Raw genomic sequence first — 20546 nt, 5'->3', positions numbered from 1 at the left:
CAAATAATAGAATTAATTAGGAACATAATATTATGTCACATTGACTTGAATCATAAATATGACATTCAAATCAAATCTCAGCACTGAAAACAGGGTTGAAATTTTTGAGGTGCAGTTGCACTAAAAGTTAACTCATTACACACCAATAAAGAGAAATTTTGAAAAGTTAAAAGTCAATAGTTATATATTGTTCTGTTTTCATGCTTGATGATTTTGCACCAACTGTGGAAATTTCTAGCTGTATCCTATTTCAGTAGGAATTGGATCGACTTCTTCTATTCCAGGTATTTTCCCAGTGTGTTAAGTCCCAGCACAATCCGATTTGCAATATATAGTCATTATGAATACTTAGCACTTTCATGAGGTTTGTGTTTCATTGGTAGCAACGTTGCAATCATTATTTTTACCTTTTATTTTGGCTAGTTACAAGTATTATATAACCAAAAAGAAGGAAACTGCAATTGTTCAAAGCTGTGTAAGCACTCATAACTCTCAGTATTGGCAGAGGATTCCCCTGCTATTAATGCTTTACAAGACACCTATAGAAAATAAACACGCAGCTTAAATAGAAAAGATATACAGATTGAAGTATAGTCATAACAAATGAGAAATGGATAAACTAATCCCTGTCACTGTCCCTGAGTAAGTTCAAGCTGACAGGCTTTTTGAAGCCCAAGCGGGATGGCAGGCCCCTTTTGCAAATTATTTTGATTAATTTACCTTTATTTGTGACCTGGCATAATTGCAAAATTAAAAGAGATAAATGATTACTGTTTACATTATCTTGAATTCCGTCTTTCAAATCTACCTGGATTGTTCACCGATATTGAAACAACTTGCTCTTGAACTTTTTTCTCTGTTGGCATACACAGGGATTAGTACAGTGCATTCAGTAATGTTGCAACTTCTATTCAGTACATGGAATTGTAACTGCTTTAAGATTACAAGAATAAAAAGGACATTGTAAATGCAAGCAGCCAAGCTGTGCATTACAGTAACGTGAAATGACATGCCACCATGTTGTCCGGTGTCTGGAGATCTGCAATCCAATATGTTCTTTCTCAGATGCTAGTCTTCATTGCCACTGACTGTAATGTCTTTATTCTGTACATAATCTGCGTACGTGTCCAGCAGCTGCTCAGATCAGCATGAATACCATCAGAAGAACTTGACCCCTTTGCTGTCATTAAGAGTGATGATCTCTGCTTTTCGCTCAGCTTGCAAAGACTGCAATGCACGTAGCAGAAGCCACTCCTCCAAACCATGGAACTCTAAAAAGGACAGAATATAAAGTTGGTGATGAAAGCATGACTAGTTTCGTTCTTGACAACATAATTTTATGAAAATTTACTAGATGAATGAAGGACAAACTAGCAAGCTCTTTATAATGACGGAAGGGTAAGGAAGACCTGTCCTTTAGAAAAAATGCAAACTATAATTTATAATCTGACCTTTCATCAGTATGATACTTTTGATAAAGGTCAAGCATTAAAAGGTATTTATCTTTTTTATTCACTAACTGCAGTGTTTGCTCATGTGAGATTCTAGCATTAGAATGTTTTCATTCTTATTGGATTACTCTACTCTCCAGACTGAAGGATGCTTTTGCTTGAATAATCATATTTTAATTTGCAATATGATGTTATTAAACATAAAGTTAATGGAATAGAAAGCACAGGATGACCACTCCTAATGTAGGACTGATGTGTTGCCACCAAAGGGATAGAAGAGAAACACAAAATTATTCCATTAGTTGATGAAATAACAAGACAGCACACAGGATGAATAACTGCTACAAGACTGTGGGAAAGGTTAGAAAATAGTACTTCACCGACAGAGTTGTTCGAATACACAATGTTTTACCACACTGAGGAAAAGACTTCAATGCCATTTAAAATGGGCAGGGAAATGGGAAAATAAACAACTTCAGTTAAAGATTGCCAGAGATATATCGGCCAAGTAATTTCCTCTTAGGCTGTAAACTTATTTGATTTAAATAAGGTCATAAATTGATAGAGCAATCTTAATCTATGTTTTCAAACTTTATGAAAATAGCATAACTTAAGGGACTTTGGTCTATTGCTTCTGGATTGTCCAAACAGCGTATCTGGAAAGGTTATTTTTAAACAATTGTGTGGCTACAGGCTTGTCTTCATCAGAAGTAGGCAAACCAGTTTTATGAACTATACACAGAATCGTGTATCAATGAAAAGAGTTTGTAGAAAAGTGATGGCATTTAAAGTGTAGAAGGATGCTTGGTTGCATTCTAAATGCGAGATGTCAGAATATACAAAGGGACAGAAATATAAGAACAAATAATTAGAAGGGAGGAGACTTGGTCTATTGTTCCCTGTGCTCAATTAATGATCAGCAATTATCAATGTTCCTTACCTTCGCCTTCAGTATCGTCTCCATTACAGAGTTCATAAAATGTAAATACAGAATTTGTCATGGCATTCTTTGAAACCTGCAAGGTCATTAATACCAACATAAGCAACTTTAAAAAAAACAAATGGCTCTCAGTACAGAAGGTTGGTGCACAGTTATAGTCAAGGTAATTATAAGTAAATTTTAAGATAATTGAATCCTTGTCACTGTTGAGATTGGTATAAAATTGGGTTGTAATGAAAAACTGGTGCCAGCTCCATTTAAAACCAATTTATATACGCATGCCATTTTGGTAATCTATAACATTCTGCCCTGCTTCACTGATATTTATAGAGTCATAGAGTTGTGCAGCACTGAAACAGACCTTTCAGTCCAAATCATCCATGCCAACCAAATATCCCAACCTAATCTAGTCCCATTTGCCAACACTTTGCCCATATCACTCTAAACCCTACTTATTCATATACCCATCCAGATGCCTTTTAAATGTTGTAATCGTCCCAGCATCCACTGGCAGCTCATCCCATACACACACCATCCGTGTGAAAAATGTTGCCCTTTAGGTCCCTTTTAAATATTCTTCCCCTCTCATTCTGCACTCCCCTAACCCAGGGAAAAGACTTTCTCCCTCATGATTTTATAAACTTCTATAAGGTCACCTCTCAGCCTCCGACACTCCAGGGAAAACAGCCCCAGCCTGTTCAGCCTCTCCCTATAGCTCAAATCCTCCAACCCTAGCAACATCCTTGTAAATCTTTTCTGAGCTCTTTCAAGCTTCACAACATCCTTCCTCAAGGAGGGAGACCAAAATTGCACAGAATAATCCAAAAATGACCTAACCATAGTCCTGTACAGTTGTAACATTACCTCCCAACTCCTATACTCGATGCTCTGACCAATAAAGTAAAGCACACCTAACACCTGCTTCACTATCCTAACTACCTGCAACTCCACTTTCAAGGAACTATAATGACTTAAGAGACAATTCTAGAGGATGTTGAACATCCTCATTCTAAAAGGGTTGGGAGTCTGCTTTGCACAATTTGCCGAGATGAGTTCGGCTCTAACGACATTCAGAAATATCAACACCATCTAGAGGTAAACAACTCATTTAATTTACACTTCACCCACCTCAAACATTCACTTTCTCCACCACCAAGGCATGGTGGCAACAATGTGAACTAACTACTGTCCGAGAGTCCTTTAAAAACACTGCCCAAAGCCCTGAACTCTACCACATTGAAGGTCAAAGGCAGGAGACACATGAAAATACTACCACCTGCAAATTTGACTTCAAGCCACACAGAACCTTGATTTGCAATTATTAATCTCCATTCTGTCACTGTTGCTAACCTCCTTTCCTAACTGCAATGAGGGTGTACCTACACAAAATGGACTGCAGCTGTTCAACAAGACAGATCATCTCTATTCTTAATTCCCCTTGAGAAGGTAATCAACAAGTGCTAGCCTTGCCAGCAATGTTTACACTCCAGGAAAGAATAAAATATAATCATGCTACATTTGCTGAGAACAGTAGCTATGCCTCAACAGAATTAATTGCATGAAAAGTGAATTTAGGTATTGCGATATAATAAAGTGCTGCATAAATGCAAGTCTTGACTTTACTAGGTCATTACTAGATTAGATTTCACATACTAATTTCCAGCTTTGGTTCATTGCTGTATTAACTGGATATATGTATTTGGTAAACTTTGAAACTCAATAGTTTTCAACAAGGATAAAACAACATTTGGAGCAGAATTTATTTTCTTGAAGCATTAAAATCCTAAATTACAAAAGCAAAATATTGCGTATGCTGAAAGTCTGAAATTGAACATGCAAGCAAGGAATAACAAGCCACTTGACTCCTACAACCTGCTCCACCATTCAATAAGATCATGGCTGTTCTGATTTTAACCTCAACTCTACATTCCTGCACACACCCCAATAATCTTTCATTCCCTTGAGAGTCAAGAATCTTTCTTAAGGTGCAGTCTGATGAAGGATTGTTGACCTGAAATGGTTACTGTTTTATTCCATAAATGCTGCTTGTCCTGCTGCATTTTCCAGCATTCATTTCCTAAATTAGTTTTACCACAATATAATTTGATGCGGTCTTCTGACTTTAGAATAGGTTAGGAAAAATAATTTCTATTTTTACTCATTGAGGTTCAATAGCATAGGGTAAATAGGAGAATTTTGCATTTTTTACAGTTTTTTTGAATACAATCAACATCAAGAATCAGACAAAAAATAGAATAAATATTACCACACCCTGACCTAACTGCACCAGCATGGTATTTGCATTTCAAGTTAAATTGGGAATCAAAAGAAAACAAAAATAATTACAAAGTTGGTGAAAAAGTAATTTCATACATATCAAAAAATAAGCAGTTTGTATATGTGTTCAAAAGAATTGTTAGTGGTTACCAAATGGGTCTTTCACTTTTGGGAACCATGGTTGATTGGTGTGATGAAAGGCTCCTTTAATTGTTGGATGCAACAACTGAAGTGAAATTAATTTGAATAATCTCTCAGGCCTGGTAAATGCAAGCCCATAAAGAGAACTGATTATAGCCCTCTGGACAATTTTGGATTAGATTGAGAGTATCACTGAGAGAGGCTACAAGGATGGATGTAAATTGGATACAAAATCATACTGCTGGAAAAACCCAGTAGGTCTGGCAGCATCTGTGGAGAGAAAGCAGAGTTAACATTTCGGGACCAGTGATCCTTCTTCAGAACTGTTCGAAGGAAGGGTCATTGGACCCAAAATGTTAACTCTGCTTTCTCTCCACAGATGCTGCCAGACCTGTTGAGTTTTTCCAGCAATTTATGATTTTGTTTCTGATTTCCAGCAATTGCAGATCTTTGCTTTTTTTTGTGAAATGGAAGGCTAGTGCAGTTAATACTGAAAACTATCGAATTTCACAATGCTATCCTGTTCAGATATATTGCTATTCATAAAGGTTTTTGTTAAGGAATGCTCTACCTATCATCAACTACCTTACAAGATTGACAAAATAAATGCAACAAAAAAGAAAATTTTGAGGCAAATTAGGCAAATTTAAAAACTGTCTCTACTGTATGTATTTATCAGGGTGTTTGCTGTTCGATGTGGAATGCGTTCAGAACACAGATGAAGAAAGAATGCAGCAATACAAGTTCTTACCCACTGATACACAAGTTTCCCCCACTCTTCGGGTCTCCTCCACATTATGAGACAGCGAGTTTTATTTTTATCAATCCACTCTAAGTTTCCTAAAAGCAAAGCAAATTACAGATTAAATTCCTCAAATACAAATGTTGGGCTGCATATCAGTGCTCTTGTTGTTACCCCAGCAGTCATTCACCATGTGAGTTTACAAGATTAGATGGTGCTGGAAAATCACAGCAGGTCAGGCAGCATCCGAGGAGCAGGAAAATTGATGTTTTGTGCAAAAGCCCTTATCAGGAATTCCTGATGAAGGGCTTTTGCCCGAAGTGTCGATTTTCCAGCTCCTTGGATGCTGCTTGACCTGCTGTGATTTTCCAGCATCAGTCTGATCTTGACTCTGACCTCCAGCATCTGCAGTACTCTCTTTCGCCTTTATGAGTTTACAAGTCTAGTGTCATACTATTTGACACCATAATGAAAGTACATAATTTGTCAATGCTAGCCTCACTTGTTCTCACCGACTGTGTTTCCTGCAAATAGGGTTAAGGAGAATCCAAAAGGGATTTTATAAATACATTAAGGACAAAAGGGTAACTACGGGCTGAATAGGGCCTTTCAAAGATCAGCAAGGCAGCCTATGTGTGGAACCACAGGAGATGGGGGAGATACAAAATGAGTATTTTGCATCAGTGTTTACTGTAGAGAAGGAAGATACATAACATGGGGAAATAGATGGTGACATCTTGAAAAATGTCTACATTACAGAGGTGGTGGTGCTGGATGTCTTAAACCACAAAGTACCCTAGAACTCTGGGGGAAGTACAGGGAAGTGATTGCTGAACTCCTTGCTGAGATATTTGGATCATCGATAGTTACAGGTATGGTGCTGGAGGATGGAGGTTGGCTAATATGGTACCACTATTTATGGAAGGTGGTAAGGAAAAACCAGGGAACTACAGATCAGTGAGCCTGACATTGGTGGTGGGCAAGTAGTTGAAGGGAATCCTGAGGAACAGGATTGACATGTATTTGGATAGGCAAGGACTGATTAGGGATAGTCAACATGACATTGTGCATGGGAAATCCTGTCTCACTAACCTGATTTGAGTGTTTTGAAGAAGTAACAAAGAGTATTGATGAGTGCAGAGCAGTGGACATGATGTATTTGGACTTCAGTAAGGCATTCAACAAGGTTCCCCATGGTAGACTGGTTAGCAAGGTTAGATTACATGAAATACAGGGAGAACTAGCCATTTCGATACAGAACTGGCTGGAAGTTTGAAGACAGAGGGTGGTAGTGGAGGGATGCTTTTCAGACTGGCGGCCTGTGACCAATTGTGTGCCACAAGGATCAGTACTGGTTCCACTGCTTTTCATCATTTATATAAACAATTTGGATGCAAACATAGGAAGTTTGCAGATTACACCAAAACTGGAAGTGTAGTGAACAGCAAAGGTCATTTCAGAGAACAACAGGATCTTGATCAGATAGGCCAATGGGCAGAGGAGTGGCAGATGGAGTTTAATTTAGATAAATGTGAAGTGCTGCATTTGGGAAAGGCAAATCAGGGCAGAACTTATACACAATGTGGAGTGTTGCTGAACAAAGAGATCTTGGAATGCAGGTTCATAGTTCCTTGAAAGTGGAGTCTCAGGTAGAAAGGATAGGGAAGATGGCGGTTACTGGCCAGAGCATTGAGTATAGGAGTTGGGAGGTCATGTTGTGACTATATAGGACATTGATTAAGCTATGTTTAGAATACATTATGCAATTCTGGTCTTCCTCCTATCAGAAGGATGTTGTGAAACTTGAAAGGGTTCAGAAAAGATTTACAAGGATATTGCCAAGATTTGAAAGTTTGAGCTATCAGGAGAGGCTGAATAGGCTGGAGCTGTTTTTCCTGAAGAATTAGAGGCTGAGGGGTGACCTTGGAGGGATTTATAAAATCATGAGGGGCATGGGCAGGATAAATAGACAAGATATTTTCCCTGGATTGGGGGAGCCAAGAACTAGAGGGCATATATTTAGGGCAAGAAGGGAAAGATTTAAAAGGGACCTAAGGGGCAACTTTTTCACGTAAAGGGTGGTGCATGTATGTAATGAGCTGCTAGAGGAACTGATGGAGGCTGGTACAATTCTAAGGTTTAAATGGCATCTGGATAGGTATATGAATAGGAAGGGTTTAGAGGGATATGCGTCAAATACTGGCAAATGAAACTAGATTAATTTAGGATATCTGGTCGGCATGGACAAGTTGGACCGAAGGGTCTGTTTCTGTGCTGTACATGTCTATGACTCAATGATCCCACACAAGAAGTGACTTTAAGAATCCACTCCTTGGTTGATCTTGCCTTCCTGCCCAAATGTTTCTGAAATTAGTTAATTCAATTAAGAAGTACCTCAGTAAGCATGATCCCGTACTGCTGTATATGTTGTGTGCATGTGAGCCACCTGACAGCCCACTGACTAGTTTAGATAGTAATAAGAAAATGTACCTGTATAGAAACAATATGTATTAAGTGATGAAGCAATTTTTATTTAGAGCTCTTTACAAAGGAAAATCTAGCATGAGCTTAGAAGAAATTTTACAAGTAAATTCTTGTAAACTCAGTTTTATCCTGTGCACCAACCTTTTTTCCGGAGTTCTTCGAATACAACTTGGATAGCTTCTATGGGAAGCTTTCCTTTAACAACAAAGTTAAGGGAAATATCTTGCTTCTTTGATAATACTGACTAGCACTGACCTGCCTTTTAGAGGCAAAACAATATTCCTCCACCAAGTGATTCTGTTTCCTAAAACACAATATAGATGTAAAAATTGTCCACTACATTGCATTTAACTTGTGTTTTGAAGAGATGGTGTTGCTGAATTGGAGTCAATACCTGCTTTGGATAGTCCATTCACCAGGGTCAGTGTATGCAGCACAGATAGGATATCTACGATAGCTCAAACCACTGATTTGTGTCATACCAAAGCAGATATTATCAATAATTAGATAGTGTCACTGTAAGTCTTACTGAGGTTAATAGTCCAATTTTCAGTATTGCTCATAACTCAGGACACATTTAACTGAGGGAACATTTGAGCCTTGGAGAGTGTATGAACTTAAGCAATTATATTGGCAAATTACATGTGAGTGACTGTGCACAAGAAGTGTACAAAGGAAGGTTGGAAAAATGGTCAGAATGGATTAATGAGCAAACTGTAGGATGAGGACTTGAGCATTCAAGCTTGGGTGCATAATTGTGAAACAACAAAAAAAAAATCTAGGCCTAACATTTAACAAAGTTCAATCTATCTCCATCACAGAGGCTGATGCAGTAAAGGATACGTTGAATCTTCTTATTGTGGAAGAGTGAGCTTTCTTGGACTTCCAAAACATCGATAGTATAAAGCTTGTGATAACGCAAGTAGGAGAGCACCAATGAACACCATGCTGCCAGCTGCTTACGCTGGGTATTAACATTTGGCTGTAGCCTAAAGTTGGACAAGGAAAAAAGCTGTAGAGGTAACAATATTTCCTGCTCTCTAAATAATTTAACATGATTCACTTTAAAAATAAGAATATAGTTTGTTCTGATAAAAGGTAACACACCTAAAAGTAATTTACTATATGAGATATTTCAATACAATGAAACACATTTTTTTAAAAAGATTTCAGACATTTCTTTATTTCAGTGGATTAGTTGATCAACATTACTATGAATATCATGTTAGAATTTGTGCATAGGGCTCAGGATAATCCTTATCTATAACTACAAAATAAAAGTTCATAAAAACAAGAGATAGAAATAATCACTCGATTAATAACTTAATGAACTTATGCAAAACCGATTATACTCTCAAACCAATAACTCATTGGATTTTGTGAATGCATCCTCTGACCACTGTCACTATCAGTAGAGCAACCTAAAAGTTCTTAAACTATGCTATTTAAGACCAATTATGAAAGGTAAGCATGCATGTTCTGAGTAAAGCGCAGTCAATGCATCAATATGCCAGGTTAATATGCAATATTAATATGCAATATCATTGTGAAACTACTTCCTCATTCTGCGCATGTGAAATGATGTATTCATTGACCTCCAGTCATTTTAACACATGACCAACATGCCCTTCAGCAACTTTGCTTCTTTATCTTATGAGATATTGATTACATCGAGACCTATTGTTCATTCACATTTCCTGCACACCTTTCCAATTGATTTCTTAATCAACACTTCATATTCTATTCCCAACTCATCCAACATTTAGTTTCTTAATCTGCTGTCCTTGTTTGACCAATGTGTGCTTTAATCCAACATGAAATGTATCACTACTCCACCTCAGATGAAACATTTGTAACTACAATCTAGTATACTGACCCTTATCAAATTAGGTAGAAATGACTGACATTTGCTCACAGCGTTAACATTTGGAAAGACTGACCGCTATATGTGATGACAACATTCTGGAAAAACTAATGCAACTCCTACTGAAGGTGGCTGTTTTTGACTGTAGTTTGGATACAGGAATCTGAAGTGGGAGTGGAAAAAAAACCCTTTACAATTGTCTTTTTGTTGCCTGGAAGTAAGTATTTTCATCAATCAGCAAACCACGACATATATTAATCTCATCACTCCAACCTGCCAGTGACAGGTTGTGTACGCAAAATTCACAGAAGGTAAGATCAAACTGGAGATTAAAATATTTGGTGTTTAATAGCTTCTTGGTCGTACACACACACACACACACACACACACACACACACAGACACCAGAATTCAGTCAGGCTTTTATGTTTCTGTTTACAGAGAGGTTGCACTTATTTTAATACATCCATGGAAGATTCTCTTTCCTTGCCAGTGCTGGGGTAAAACATTGAATACTGGACCTTTCTTAAAATAAAACTTGTCTTTTGCAATTGAGCTATATTTAGCAGTCCAGCCTAACCAACAATCACTATTAGTGACTTAATGATGGGTAAAGTGAACATCCATTGACGTATGTGGTTAACTTTTGGACTTCTGTTTTCTTTTAGCAATTTTTTGTCTAAACTTTAAAATTATATTTCCCAATAAAGCAAGACAAGCAGTAAGAGATTTAATTATTTACATTCCCTCTCCCCTTTCAGCATTTGACTGGTCCAGGGAACTGCGCAACCCCCGTAAAGATCCTTCCAGAGGCTCCAAAGGCAGAACCCAATTTCAAAATCACAAATTGCAAAGCATGATCACAATGCGTGTGGACTTTTCTGGTAAGTATACAGCTAAACGTGTTTCATTGAGAAGACAGAAAAACATAAATACAGGTAACAGAACACAGACTTCTACTTTGATAAAAATATTAAATTTTCTCCCTTTCACTCCTAAAGGGGTTGGCTCATTGCTGGAGTACAGTTTCATGAACATTAGCCACTCTCCAGTTTCTTGGTCATTTGATATGTGAAACCTGATAACAGCAATTTATTCACCTGAAGGTTTACCTGATTTGGTGTTTATTGGACCTTCACATGCAAGAGTTGCTATGTGGCAATCAGGAATGGGAACTCTAGTGGATGTCCACCTGCTCTAACATCATAGCTAAGGCCAACTGTAGCATCCATAATGCTGCCTGGACATCCTTCTGGTCTATGGGACTCAATTGTTCATTATCTTAATTAAGCTATTAGAAAAACTAGCTAATAAGTATCCAATAGGAGAAAGTGAGGACTGCAGATGCTGGAGATCAGAGCTGAAAAATGTGTTGCTGGAAAAGCGCAGCAGGTCAGGCAGCATCCAAGGAACAGGAGAATCGACGTTTTGGGCATAAGCCCTTCTTCAGGAATGAGAAGGGTGTGCCAAGCAGGCTAAGATAAAAGGTAGGGAGGAGGGACTTGGGGGAGGGGTGTTGGGAATGCGATAGGTGGAAGGAGGTTAAGGTGAGGGTGATAGGCTGGAGAGGGGGTGGGGGCGGAGAGGTTGGGAAGAAGATTGCAGGTCAAGAAGGCGGTGCTGAGTCCGAGGGTTTGGACTGAGATAAGGTGGAGGGAGGGAAAATGAGAAAGCTGGAGAAATCTGCATTCATCTCTTGTGGTTGGAAGGTTCCCAGGCGGAAGATGAGGCGCTCTTCCTCCAGGCGTCGTATTGCTGTGGTCTGGCGGTGGAGGAGGCCAAGGGCCTGCATGTCCTTGGCGGAGTGGGAGGGGGAGTTAAAGTGTTCAGCCACGGGGCAGTCGGGTTGGTTGGTGTGGGTGTTCCAGAGGTGTTCTCTGAAATGTTCTGTCTCCCCAATGTAGAGGAGGCCACATTGGGTGCAGCGGATGCAGTAAATGATGTGTGTGGAGGTGCAGATGAATTTGTAAGTATCCAATGCCAGGAAACAGATGACTGCCCCATCTAGTCTATTAGAAATTTCATAGGATAGATATAGTTATATTGATATCATCCAGCCCACTACTTTAACTGGAGAGAAGTGCAGTATATCAGGGTAATGTCACATCCTTATGTTCAACCTCACCATGTCACTCCCTAACTGTAATCTCTAAAAGATCTATGACCTTTCAAGAACTGTGTATTCTTCCAAATGTGGATTTTGTGTATTCCCTGTGCCACTAGCTCTATTTCGCCATTTCTTTCTCTTATTGAATACTTACTTCATCATGTTAGAATCAATATTTCTCTTTTTGACTTGGTCTCAAATTTTGTCTGATTATTTCTTTGCAAATTTTCTTGGGAGTGTCTTTGTATGCTGAAGTCTCTAATCATTGATAAGTTATCCTGTTTATTAGTTCTTTGTTTTTTCTGAAGAGGTCACCAATGTCAGCCGCTGCTTATAATCTAACCCCATCAAAAACGAAGCCTGACAGGCAACTACAGGCAGATGCACCAATCAGCTTTAGTGGTTATAGCCATCGAAATAACATGAGGCCAAACACCAGCATTAACAGCATGTGCAATGAATTATTTGCTAAATGTAGCCTCAAAAGAAGTATATCAGAGGGCCCTTATTGAGGTGTCTAATACTTAGGGGTAGATATATAAGCTCAAAACTGTACTATCAAATAGGAAAGGCAGTGGAATGTCACTGATGTAGTACCCAATGGATAAAGCTAGTACTCTGCGAACATGAATTTGAATCCCACCAAAGCGGGTAGTGAAATTTGAATGTAATTGATATATTGAAATGAAAAACTAATTTTAATGGTGACCCATGAAATCATTATCGATTGTTCTAAACATTCATCTGGGTCACTGATGTCCTTTAGTTTCGTACTTGGTCTGGCAAACATATGACTCCAGATCCACAGCAATGTAATAAAACAAAGAATTACACAAAAACAGAAATTTCTGTAGAAACTCTGTAGGTCTGGCGGCATTAGTGGAGAAAAAGTACAGTTGACATTTGGGGTCCAGTGATCCTTCTTCAGAACTAAATAGTAGATCAGAAATGGTGCTATATAAATGCTGAAGACAGAGGGTGTGGGTTGAGTGGTTAAAGAGTCCAGAGGCAGAGAAAGAGGTTAGGCAAAGCTGATAAACCAGGGAGACAGAAGAGCTGATAATGGGGACTATAAACGGTGAAAATGGGTTAGCTGAAAGCAGGCCATGTGATGACCAGGTTTGGTGTGTGGGGGGGATGGGTAAAGGACATGTATGATGATGTTCAGGCCCTAAAATTATTGAATTTGAAATTCAGCCTTGAAGGCTGCAGGATCCCCAAGTGGAAAACTAGTCCACAAAGCAATTGCCAATGAGATATCCACAAACATGAGCTTCCAGTTGCCTGCTATTTCAACACACCACCATGTTCCCTGGCCAACACTTCCGATTTGGGTCAACAAACAGTGCTCTCCAGCGAGACCCAATGCAGACTGGAAGAACGGCATCTCATTTTCTGATAAGCTTTTACCATGTCCTTTACCTTTCTCCAGACCCCTGAACCTTTCATGACACAGGCTGCTTTCAGTAAAGCTAACCCATTTTCAACTAATTATGGTCCCCGTTAATAGCTTAGCTGTTTTCCTTGTTTACCATTATCCACCCCTTTGTCTGCTTAACTGTCTTTCTCTCCCTTTGGACTCCATACCCATCTGTCATTTCCTTCTTTACACATACGTTCATATATATATATATATAGACACACACATCCTCCCTGTCTCCCTGCCAACAGAATGTATATCACCTTTTCTGAACTATTATCTATTTCTGAAGAAAGATCATTGGACCTGAAATGCTAGCTCTGCTTTCTCTCCACGGATGCTGCCAGACCTGCTGAGTTTCTCCAAGAATTTCTTTTTTTGTTCTCATGGCAATGTAGTTGACTCTGAAATAGAAGAAAGTGAGGACTGCAGATGCTGGAGATCAGAGTCGAGAGTGTGGTGCTGGAAAAGCACTGCAGGTCAGGCAGCATTTGAGGAGCAGGAGAATCAACATTTCAGGCATGAGCCCTTCATCAGGAATCACTCACTCCGAAATAGCCTAGCAAACAAATCACTTGGGTGATATCAATGGAAAAAAAAAGACATCAACCTGGGTACCAGAAACAGCAGCAGCACATCCAGCCTGTTGTTCCCGCAAAGCCCTCCATAACAAAATCTGGGACTTATACCAAAATTAGAAAAGCTGTCCCACAGACTAGTTAAGTAATAGACAGACACTGTGATAGTCACTGAATTATACATGGCAGATAATGTCCCAGACACCTGACCTGTCCCACTAGCCAGACAAACTGCTTAGAAGTAGAAACTGAGTTGCGTACAGTTGAGAGAGAGTTGTCAACATTAACTTGACCTTTTAAAATCACACGACATCATGGAAACCTTATGCTGATTACCACTGACCACAATCCCCTCTTTGGCTAATCAATCAGCACTTCTCCATGCTGAACATCCATTGGATGGTAAAGGTAGCAAGGGCACAGAATGTACTCTAGCTGGGGCCAGGTGTAACACCACTATTGACCAAGATGGTCCAGTCTGAAAAGACAGAGTTGCGAGATTGGGTTTAGAAGAATGAGTGAATACCTACTGGACCTTGTCTTCGCTGGTCTTCCTTTTGCAGCTGCATCTGTCAATGACCACTGCACAGTCCTTGTGGAGACTCAGGGCTGTCTTTGCATTGAAGTCACCCTCTACCTGTTGTGTGGCAGAGCTAACATACTAAATGAGCTGGGTGTCAAACAGACCGAGCAACTCAAGACTGCAGATGTTCTGCAGAGTAGTATCCCAACCATCTTCAACTGCTACATCAATGACACTTCCTCCATCATAAAGTCAAGACTCTCAATGTTTCCTGATGACTGCATAATATTCAACACCATTTGTCATTCCTCAGATATGGAAGCAACTCTTTTCCATATGCAGCAAGACCCGGACAACAAGCAGCTCAGGCTGATAAGTGCCAAGTACCGTTCACTCCATACAAATACCAGGCAATGAGCATTTCATACAAGACAGAATCTAACTATCTCCCCTGACATTCAACGACACAAGGGTTGAGAGTGTGATGCTGGAAAAGCACAGCAGGTCAGGCAGCATCCGAAGAGCAGGAGAATTTACGTTTCGGGCATAAACCTTTCATCAGGAACACTCTCGACTTTGACCTCCAGCACCTGCAGTCCTCACTTTCTCTATTCAATGATATAGCCATCATTATTTCCAGCTTGGGGTTATGAGAAAGTCAGAGGCAAGGAATTCTGTGGCAAATAAGTTGCCTTTGTACCCCCAGTGACTACCCTCCTTCTATAATCATGAAGGGAGAAGGACACTCTGCACTTGCCTGGGTAACTACAGCTCCAACAGCATTCAAACAGGTCAACATCACAAGGACAAGGGAGTCTGATTTATTGACAACTCATCTATTACCTTCAACATGCATCCCCACACTACATCAGGTGTACAACAGCGGCAGCGTGCATCATCTATGGGTGTACTGCACCTTCCCAGCTAGAGTACTGCACCAACTGTTCCTTTGGCAGCACCTTCCAAACCAACGACTTCTGCCACCAGGCAGGTAAGGATACTTGATACACCACTTTGCAAGCTTTCCTCCAAGCCACCCATGTTCCTGACTTGGAACTATACTGTCATACCTTCGCTGTTGCTGCAACAAAATGCTGGAACCCATGTAGCATCCATGTAGTATGGGTGTATCTATATCTCAAGAATTACTGCAGTTCAAGAAGGCAGCTCATAGTTATACTGTACAATTAGGAATTGGCAATAAATGGCCTAGTCAGTGGTGATCACATTTCATGAATGAAGTAAGAATCAGATATGCTGGGGAGGGCAAGAAGGATCATACATTTCAGGACTGTGAAAGATAAGTTTAGGATAGGAATACTGCTTTATACCCAGAGTGATCAAAAGCTGCAATGATTGGCCAAGAAGTGTGGTGAACAAAAATAGATTATGACTATTCTGTAAAAGAGTTTTGCATTACTGTTATATTAAAGGTATGACAGACTTTCAAGCTTGTGAAACTCTTAAAAATATGAGTTGATTAATGAGCCTCTCCAACCTCCAGTTAAATCAGCTGGAATGAGCAAAGCAATACTGAGAGATTAGTAGAATTTGGATGGGTATATGAATAGGAAGGGTTTGAAGGGATGTGGGCCAGGTGCTGGCAGGTGGGACTAGATTGGGTTGGGATATCCAATGGACGGGTTGGAACAAAGGGCCTGTTTCCATGCTGTACATCTCTATGACTCTATGTGCAAAATCCTGTGACAAATCTGATGTGTTTTGCAACCTACAACACAAGTAACATTCTACTTCAGGTTTTTACACTTAAACCACTCCCTTAAATCTTTTGTTGCTGTTACCATATACAAATACATCAAGCCTGCTCAACCCACCCATGTTGAAAACTGTGTATTTGGTTGGTGATTCTCCCGACTGTACTGTAATTAACGATAAAGTGCAAACAATGGAACTAGAAAATGGAGTGCAAAACATTTTTTTTTGTAATTTGTAGGTTTGAACTTCAGGGACCTTAGAAAGCAAGGAGCATACAGGAAGCAATCCCAGAGTTAAAACCAAAGTGCACACAGCACAAACAGAGAAAATTAATTCTGAGAAGAAAATTCAAGATGAAGTCACAGTACAAGTACAGCTGACAGGGACTATTTTACAGAACATGCCAGTTAACCTACTTATAACTTAAGCTAAATTAAATCAATATTTTAGGAACTAACAAATAACTAAAACTTATTAAATGCATAAATTTTAATCATTGTTTTATTTATTTACAAAGTTGTACACGTTGGTGGTGTACTTCAATGCAGCACGAGTGTGTTTGCGGACAGCATCATAATCCTGAACAACTGTATCTGCAATAACTGATTTCAGCTTGAAAAATGTCAGCAAGGAATGTTTACCTGGAGTCCGAGGTATAGACATTACATGACATCAACTGAGGAACATAGGAACAGGTGATGGCCATTAGCCCTTTGAGCAATATTTCACCATTCAGTGAGACCATGCCTGATCTGTGGCATATTTCCATACAGATGTTTCGTCCCTGTCTAGGTGACATCCTCAGTGCTCGGGAGCCTCCTGTGAAGCGCTTCTGTGATGTTTCCTCCGGCATTTGTAGTGGTTTTTCTCTGCCGCTTCCGGTTGTCAGTTCCAGCTGTCCGCTGCAGTGGTCGGTATATTGGGGCCAGGTCGATGTGTTTGTTGATAGAATCTGTGGATGAGTGCCATGCCTCTAGGAATTCACTGGCTGTTCTCTGTTTGGCTTGTCCTATAATAGTAGTGTTGTCCCAGTCGAACTCATGTTGCTTGTCATCTGTGTGTGTGGCTACTAAGCATAGCTGGTCGTATCGTTTCGTGGCTAGTTGTGTTCATGGATACGGATCGTTAGTTGTCTTCCTGTTTGTTCTATGTAGTGTTTTGTGCAGTCCTTGCATGGGATTTTGTACACTACGTTGGTTTTGCTCATGCTGGTTATCGGGTCCTTTGTCCTGGTGAGTTGTTGTCTGTGAGTGGCTGTTGATTTGTGTGCTGTTATGAGTCCTAGTGGTCGTAGTAGTCTGGCTGTCTGGACCCAATATACCAGCCACTGCAGCGGACAGCTGAAACTGATAACCGGATGCAGCAGAGACAAACCACTATAAATGCCGGAGGAAACATCACAGAAGCGCTTCACAGGAGGCTCCCGAGCACTGAGAATGTCACCTAGACAGGGTTGAAACGTCTGCAACACAAATTCCCAGCTCGGCGAACAGAACCACAACGACGAGCACCTGAGCTACAAATCTTCTCACAAATTTTGAATAACTCCATACACTTGCATTTGGACTATATCTGCTTAACACTTTTGCTTAACAAAAATTTATCTTTCACAGATTTAAAATTAACACTACCAATTGAGAAAGAGAGTTCCAAACATCTACTAAACTGTGTGTAGAAATGTTTCCTAACATCTCTCCTGAACAGCCAGGCCCTAATTCTCAGACTATGTCCCAAGTTCTAGAATTTCTAACCAATGGAAATAGTTCATCTTTATCTATCCTGTCTTCCTGTTAATATTTGGAAGATCACCTCTTAGTGTTCTAAATTCTAGAGAAAATTGCTGGAAGCATTAACCAGACATTTAGTAAGCAGCCACAGTCCTTCGATTAAGAAATGGTACAGGTATGGTTGGTGGTCAGGTACAGGAGGATTTCACTTCCAATTAGACATAAATGGAGGCCAGCAGCTGTATTGAAGGAGCCTTGAATTTTGCCCTGATTCAAAAGATTAAGAATCTTATTGTATGTTTGATAAGCAAATTACAGAAGGCTGTTCAAGAAAAGTGAAAATGTCATAATACAAAAATACGGTTCAAGGAATTGGGGAAATATAGTATAGTAGGGCAAGAACTCATTTGACAGATACAAAATACAGGATAGAAATAAATGGCTCATTTTCAGGCTGGCTTTCTGCAACATGAATAAGTGCTTCAGCCTCAACTATTTACGATCTACATCAAAGAATTAGAGGAGGGGACTGAGTGCATCATATCCAAGTTTATGATACAAAATTAGGCAGCATAAAGGTACAAAGAGCAAGTAAAGAGGGTGCAAAGGTTTTTGTCAGGATAACTGAGCAAACAAGAGTCTGGCAGATGGAATTGTAATGTGGAAAAATGTGAAATCACCCTCCTTGATCGGAAAACAGAATAGCAGGTTTTGTTTTAAATGACAAGAGTTGGAAACAGTAATTTTCAAAAGGTACCTGGGTATCAATGTACACGAATGTCAGAGAATTAACATGGAAATAGTTAGAAAAGCATATATTAATCCAGACTTTATTACAAAGGGTCTACACTTCAAGTGTGAAAAGGTCTTGATAAAACTGTGTAGGGTTTGTTTGGGGGATGGAGGTGGAACCATTTCTTTCTCCCTATTTCCTCATCTGGGATTCTCCAGGCCGCGCGGGGAAGTGATTTTTCTCTCGGCCTCAACGGCAGGAGCTTCTCCACACGAATCGGTTAATGTTTAACTCCGCGTCTCCTCGAAGATTAAACAATTAAAGTGCGACTTACGTGTAGAAAGGAGGGAAGTTATACTGCCAGGGCCACTCAAAGCTCATGGCGGAGGCCGGGACAGGAAGGTCCTGCTTCTTTACACCTTCCCTCCTACATCACGCGCCAGCACAAAGAGTCCCACTTCAAACAGTCCCCCCTCCCCCTCAGTCGTTTCAATCCCAACTTCTATCTCTTGCTTTCATCATAATATTTCCTTTTTTTTTGAAGAAACATTAATCGATAGGAAGGAGATTTGTGACCAAAGAAAGTTTCACACTTTAAAGACATACATTGTCCTCTTATGCCTTTGCAGTAATTTTTAAAAAAACTTTTCCAAGATCTGTTTTCTTATTATTTAAGAATAAAATACTGGCTATTTTCTTTAGGTGTGAACAACCATATGGATAACTTGGTCTGGGAGCAGTATGCAAAAGCAAGAAGCATGTGTGAACTAGGAATCAATTAGTCTATCAGGAAGTAGAAGAGAGATTTGTTCACCCAGAGAATGGTTAAAATGAGTGTTGTCGTATGTCTTGACAGTCAATATACTTGCAGGAGAAAAGACCATTATCACTATTATTACATCTGAGAGCATAAAATTCTCATACTCAATTTCAGTTGTGGCTTTATAGGAATTTCCTACTAATCAGGAATCCAGAGTGTGTGATTACTTGTGCTGAGGCTACTAGAAACATACTTCTCAATTGTAATCTAATAGTTTAATGTTTACATCCATATTAATATGTTCTTGAATGTAATGTTCGTATGAAATACCTAGTTATAAAGAATGTCCATTGGATTCTTCGATCCACAATAACCACATCATCATATTAGTTATGTCACAAGGACAATATATCACACACACAATACTCCGTACCTGGAGCATTGTGCACAGTTTTGGTCTGCTTATTTGAGGAAAGATGTAGTAGCATTGGATGCAGTTCAAAGGAGGTTCATTACATTGATCCCAGAGATGAGGGGTTTGTTGTATGAAGGGAGATTGAACAGTTTAGGCCTGTACTCTCTGGAATTTAGAAGGATGAGTGGAGATCAAACTGAGGTATTAAAGGTGATAAAAGATCTGGATAAAATAGACTTAGAGTGGATGCTTCCTCTTGTGGGGTGTTCTTGATCGAGAGATCATAGTCTGAGGATAAGGGGTAGCAAATTTAAACAGAGTTGAGGAAAAACTACTTCTCTCAAAGGATTGCAAATTTGTGGAATTTGCAAAGTGTTGTGGATGCTGGGACAGTGAGTAAATTTAAGGAGAAGTTTGACAGATTTTTAATTGGTAATGGGTTGAAAGGTTATGGGAAGAAGGCAGGAAAATGGGGGTGAGGAGCATATCAGCCATGATCGAAAGACGGAGCAGAGTTGATGGGCCGAATGGCCTAACTATGCTTCTATATCTTATGAATTTATATCGTTGAATCAGGTAAATTACCCTGCTAGAGCCAAAATCATATCAGTATGTAATTTTATAATGCAAGAAATAAATAATGTGTAACATGTAGAGTTAGATAATGAG

At 39.5% G+C, this 20546-nt stretch overlaps 1 protein-coding gene across 1 annotated transcript; it reads right to left on the bottom strand.

Moving 5' to 3' along the window:
- Positions 1–397: 397 nt before the first annotated feature.
- On the bottom strand, positions 398–19145 carry vps25 (vacuolar protein sorting 25 homolog). The gene is made up of 6 exons (XM_072561528.1): positions 19037–19145; positions 8879–9024; positions 8177–8230; positions 5561–5649; positions 2392–2467; positions 398–1271 (listed from the first exon to the last, which is right to left on the bottom strand). Exons 1-6 carry the CDS (start codon positions 19081–19083, stop codon positions 1159–1161), a joined length of 525 nt encoding a protein of 174 aa, XP_072417629.1. The 5' UTR covers positions 19084–19145; the 3' UTR covers positions 398–1158.
- Between the last annotated feature and the right edge of the window lie 1401 nt (positions 19146–20546).

Source organism: Chiloscyllium punctatum, chromosome 42 (genome assembly GCF_047496795.1).
Source record: "Chiloscyllium punctatum isolate Juve2018m chromosome 42, sChiPun1.3, whole genome shotgun sequence".
Lineage (NCBI taxonomy): Eukaryota > Metazoa > Chordata > Chondrichthyes > Orectolobiformes > Hemiscylliidae > Chiloscyllium > Chiloscyllium punctatum.
This window is presented reverse-complemented; position numbering and strand designations above follow the sequence as displayed.